The sequence below is a fragment of the Hermetia illucens genome, chromosome 4 (genome assembly GCF_905115235.1).
Source record: "Hermetia illucens chromosome 4, iHerIll2.2.curated.20191125, whole genome shotgun sequence".
In the NCBI taxonomy this organism is placed as follows: domain Eukaryota; kingdom Metazoa; phylum Arthropoda; class Insecta; order Diptera; family Stratiomyidae; genus Hermetia; species Hermetia illucens.
The window spans coordinates 63,833,639-63,839,774 of NC_051852.1; the positions used below are offsets into that span (position 1 = coordinate 63,833,639).

The window sequence follows — 6,136 nt, forward strand, 5'->3', positions numbered from 1 at the left end:
TTTCGGTATCTGCTTAAAAAATTTACTAATAGTATATTATCAACTTTTAGAAATTGACTAAAAAACTCCCCTTAAGTTACTCCTAAGTGTACTAAATTTCACCGACATAGAGGACAGCCTCGTGCATACACATGCCAAGTTTCATGAAAATCCAACTATTATTGGGAAAGTTTTAGCAGTTCAAACTTATCAATTTCGTGCTCATTAACAGCATCCTAAGCCATACAAATAAGATGCTGACGTCATAATTAAGGAGAATAATTGGAATTCGAGTGAAATATTAAAATTCCATTCGAGAAGAATCTAATTCTCCCTAGCCCTTTTTTATATTTGATGTTGGTTAAATTGTTGGAATTTGCTAATAATATTAAACTCAGAGTGTGAAGCGCATGAGGTTGACTATTTCAATACAGAACTTTCCATCAAATGATTTATTTAAGTGACTTATAACTAGACAATGGTTACTTAATGCTAGCTTAAATAATGGCTAATTGATCTTAACTCTCGGGTGACTATTACATTGTTTGGCCAACCCGACCTTCTCTGTAATTTACTTTACTTAGTATATAATTTTTTACATACATGGATCTTGACAATTTGTTGTACAATCTTGACTTTTCAATACTGCGCCTGCACTAAAGACGCGAGAAGGTTGAAATTTACTTACCTAACCTAACTTATTTTAACTTAATCTAGCTTAATCTAATATATACAATAAGCACTTACAAATGACTGTGCTTAGCCTCTATCCACTCCTACCAGGCAGGGAGTTTCAAAAAGGGTGCGGATTTTCGGTCTGTGGGATGAACTCACGATTTGGCAGGGCCTTAAGAATGTGGCCAATGGGGAGGTTTTACCCTGTTGGGAGAGATGCCGAATTAATGGGTTGGGTTGGTCCTCCGTTCTTTCGAAGAACCTTTCCATTATTGTGAGAACGTGTTCTCGAAGTGGTTTGACTTTGGCTCGCCTATACACTTCGGCGTTTTTGCCGATCTTTCTGGTTTTCCAGTTGTAAGACAAACCTGTGCAGTGTCTAAGGATTCGGCGTTCGAATGACTCGCATTTTGCCATGGCTTGGTTGGAGCATGAGATCCAAGTTGGTGCTCCGTAACAGATAACGGGTCTAATCAGGGTCTTATACAGTGTCAGTTTGGTTTTGGTGCTGAGACCTACTGTCTTGCGAAGAAGAGAGTAGATGCCACTGACTGCACCCCGTGCCTTGCTGAGACTCCTTGATTAAATGTAGGAGTATTTATACTTTATTATCCGACACCAACAGCGCCAACTAGTGGTGGTTTGATACAGCAAAATCGCAACTAGCTTCACTTGATTGCCAAATCGGTCATTTCATATGCAACAACCTAATACTTTATGATGAAAAGACATTTATGCAAATTTGCGTTTGTAGAATCTTCTTCTTTTTCTTTCTTACAAATGGAAACGTGCATAATCTGCAAAAATATGATCAGGCACTAGTGGTATGATTTTACAGTGGCGGTGTACATTGAGGATGTAATTGTGGTGGTATATGTTGGGATATAATCCCCCTCTCCCCTGTTGTGATCGGGATGGATATTACGGTGTCTCTTCTTTTCGATTCGATTTCAACGATATCGACGAATTGAATATTTAAATGTCGCCTAGTTCTTTTGGGTTGAGAATGTGCTTCGGAATAGCATTTAATTCAAGTATTCAAGTATAACCGATTTTGCAATATTATTAATATGGTTTGCCATTATTTGTTGTTGGTTACTGTCTGAGCGTCCTTCAGTTTTGTCTATTGTGTTTAGTGTTTCTGTCTTTCTATTTATATTTTGTTCGTACATGATGAAGATTAACAATTAAGAGATTATGGTAGTTTAGTATAGTTCTTGCATGTCCTATTGAAGTGGAAGTATCCCTTGTCCTTCAGTCAAATGTTGAATCTCCATTTTCTGTCCGTATATAGTCCGGATAGCTGAGTGGTTACAGCACAAAGCTATCATACTGAAGGTCGCGGTTCTAATCTCACTGTGAACTCTGAACGCCTACGCATATAGTGAATTACACTATTCTATGTCGAATTTAAGGGGGCTGTACATATTTTTTCACCAAATATAATCATGTGGGGTATCAAATGAAAGGTGAAAATCGCACTACTCGATTCTAATAAGGTTTTGTGTTTACACATAAGGTTTTGCTTTGTCTTTACACAAAACTTTGAAAATACACCCACGCAGGTAAGGTAAAGATGATTTTATTTTATACAGCTTAGTTGCGCATAATTAAAGATTTTTCATAAAACATAGTATTAGTATATTCTGGGTTATAATGAGTAAATTTGTTAATACCATAATTCTTTCCGCCTTGCAGGTTTGCCAGCTTCTTCGCAAATGATGTCAGGAGACTTAAATTGGTCGATTCTAGCACAAAATATCCAACAAACTGCGACCGTTCCTTCACTCATGCATGCCCCACAATCGATAACAACCCTCGCTGATCGACTAGAAACTTATCGGCAATTAGCTGCAGGGCGAGTTCAAAATTCAGTAGGTAGTGCTATCTTAGCAGCAAATACAATTGTATCGCAAAGTCCCCGTGCGGTAAACTATACAACCAACTTAGTGGAACGCACGCGAGATCTGCGAAATTGGCTTCGGCAAGCAAAAAATGAACATGACATCTTATCCACCATTAATTTTGGTGGTAATTTAGCAGCAACAACTAATGGACAACAGACAAATTTGTAACTTGATCGAATCGAATATTTTAATTAGTTTACAATGCAGGATCTACGGATAGATTTACATATTTCTGATGTAAAACCTGCCATTCGCATATGTAATACAATAAATAATACTATATATGTATGTATTATAAATACTACAATGTTGTGTGCTCTACTTACTTGTATTTGCCGTAGTGCATTCCAAATATAAATTTATTGCTCTTGAAAATTACATTATAATGTGTTAAAGTTATTAAAAAAGTTGATTCGCCCATTGCCATGGCGAAATTGCTTGTGATAATTATAGAAAAAAAAAGATGTGGTAATTACTGGTTCAACTTCAGAGTCAACTTTCCAGATTAAAACGTTCAATGCACACATATTTACTAATTTCGCATTATGTATTGCAGAAAACATTAATTGGGGATTTTTTTGTTTTTTGTTTGTGTTAATTTTAGAGAGAAACCATATCAGCAAGCTGATTCTTACGCAATTTGTATGATGTTTTTTTTTGAATGGGAAAGATCAATCGGAGTTTGATCTTTTGATGTCTCTATATTGATATCTTGAATTACATGTATGATTTTTTAAGTCATTTTTTAGCAAGTTATGGGTTTTTTATTTCCGAAGGAGAGTTTGTTATTTGTGGGGAATGTGGAGGTCAAACCTTTTATCAGAGGGAAAACGCATACAGGGAGTTTCATCGTTCTACGTGGAATTAAGGGGGTATAAACGTAACCGGTATACGTAAAAGGGGGTGCAAACTTTTTTTCACCGAATGTAGTTATGTAGGGTATCAAATGAAACTATTAGTACTTTACGTATTAGTACGATGAGTACTTTTCAAAGTGGATTTCCTTTCTGACTTTTAATGCACAAGGGGGAAAGCAGGGGCTAAAACAGAACATAGAGAAAATTATGAAGCTGCTTCTATATGGTAGGCTCCGAAACACTCTCCATACCGATATCTGTTCAAATAAAGTTAATAATAGTATATTACCATAATTTTTAGTAATTGACTTTAAAACCTCCCTTAACTTCATCCAGTAGCACGCGAAAGTGGATATTCTGACCTAATATATGCATAAACATTACGTGTTATGGTAGCAATGGAGCAAATGTCTACTTAAATATTTTTATAAACGAAGTACACAAAACATTTCATACATGAATCGTCTAAGTTTTCTCGACATGTTTCAGTCACGTAGGTACTATAAAAAAGATGGAGTTTTTACCCCTTTTGCACCCCCTCCGGGGCTGGGGTGGAGAATTCAATCTTTACTAAAACGACAATATGATTCCAAATATTCACGTTCTTCTTAATTAGTCATGAAACACATTTTCAAACTATACAACAATCATAACTTTTAGCTAGAATTTCCGTGAATAAAATAAAAGTTGTTAAAGAAAAGCCTTTGAGATTAAAATATTCGAAAACTAGAACTACTTGCCGGTCAAGCAGCGATTCTAACATCATAAAATAATTCTTCATCTTTCGCACAGGCCTCATTCCTAGCTCGCAGTTGTTCTTTTCTTACATTCTGAAATATAGGTCAGGAACGTGAATAAGTAATTGCCTGAGCCAATACCCCACCCTCCCCGCTGAAAGCCGCCGCTGAAATGATGGGAGGTGTGTTTTAGGTTCACGTAATTAAAACGAGTTTAAAAATTTATACAAGTGAGGAAACCATAAGCTGGACGCTTCAGGTATGAACGGTTTTATATATTTCTTATATAAAGCCATTTGAGTGTGCATTTGCTTCATTAGTACGTAGCGCATAATATATTCATATATTATGTGAGAGTATCCGCTTTCGGCTGATACTGATAGTCTTGAATTTGAAACGAAACGACAACTTCGACCTATTATAACTTTGTCAATAATAGTGCGATTTCCACCGAACTGGTAGAATCATACTCTATATTATAGCCTACATTACTGCGAAATTTGGTGTTAAGATGAACATAAAGGAGGTTTTGCAGCCAATTACAAAAACATATGGTAATATGCTATTAATAACAATAATAATCGGTATGGAAGGTATTTCGGAGCCTAGGCACCATATAGTGGCAGCCTTTTTTTAAGGTTTTGTGTGGAACAAAACCTTATTAGAATCGATTCGATGTCTGTCTGTCCGTCTGTCTGTCTGTCTGTCACAGCCGGTTTATTCGGAAACGGCTGGACCGGTTGTCACGAAAATTGGTAGAAGTATGTGATCTGCCGTTCCCTTTACATGCAACAACTGACGCCATTTTGTGTTAAGTTTAAGGGGGGGCTCCCCATACATGTGAAAGGAAGGTGCAAAATTTTTTTCCACAGAATGTAGCCATGTGGGGTATCAAATGAAAGGTCTCAATTAGTACTTTTCGAAACTGGTTCAATATTTAATATTGAGTGAAACATAGAGGAGTGAGGGCTCAAAATATGACACCCAAAAAGTGTAACAGGTCTCGTTCTCAGAACCTATCTAACCGAAAAATTTGAAAAAAATCGCAGGAGTGCATCTGTACGAAATCTAGGCCTCAAAATATATCCGGTTCCGATATCTGCACAAATAAAGTTAATAATAGTATATTTCCACATTTTTGACATTTACTCAGCACCCCCCTTATGTTCATCCCAAAAGTACAAAATTTGGCATGCGTATGATGAAGAACATAATGCACAATTTAGTCAAGTTTGAAGAGAATCAAACTATTATTAACAAAGTTATAGGGAGTAAAACTTTACAATTTTTTGTCAATTTCGTGTACTCTACAACCTGCATGACGTCATCATCACATATCAATTCGTCAATACCACAACGAAATGAGTTCCTATGGATTGGGTTGCAGAGAATTATTTTGTTTTAGTTTTTTAGTTATTTGTCAACCAGACGTGTGTATGTAGGTATATAGTATATACGTGCTAATGAACTTTGCGGGTAGTGCCTAATTCAGATAAATATAAGAAATAAATCGAAAATATGGGTACGATCAATTTATACACGTGCATATAAGTGTACAGTATTCGGAAATAGGCAGTTTCTTTGTTTAGGGTGAGCATAATATCTATGGCTGTAATATGTACGTATGTCTCGTAGTTTGGAAAAATATGAAGGATTATGTTGGATTTGTAGCTATATACGGATAGAAAAATTTGCATTGAAATTTTTTACATAAGATGAACACAAAACCTTTATACCCGAAACGCGAGCTTCCGGTATTCCGACTTGTTTAGATTTTTCTGTTGGGTAGTTTCTGAGAGTGGGTTCGTTAAAAAAACTACCTCTTTCAACCACCCCCGCTCCCCACCTTTTCAACAAATTTCAACACTAAAATCGGGTTCGGAAAGTACTAACCGAGGCCTTTCATTTGATACCGCACATGACTATATTCGGTGAAAAACAATTTACACACCCCCTTTTGCACGTATGGGGACCGCTTCCC

General features: G+C 36.4%; 1 protein-coding gene across 3 annotated transcripts in view; it reads left to right on the top strand.

Moving 5' to 3' along the window:
• LOC119655130 (centrosomal protein of 164 kDa) overlaps positions 1-3,097 on the top strand; it is a 133,750-nt gene extending 130,653 nt beyond the window's left edge. For all 3 annotated transcript variants that reach the window (XM_038060865.1, XM_038060866.1, XM_038060867.1), the window contains exon 4: positions 2,353-3,097. In XM_038060865.1, the coding sequence (XP_037916793.1) occupies positions 2,353-2,729 (377 nt within the window). In that variant the 3' untranslated portion in view covers positions 2,730-3,097. The remainder of the gene's footprint in view (positions 1-2,352) is intronic.
• The last annotated feature ends 3,039 nt before the right edge of the window (positions 3,098-6,136 follow it).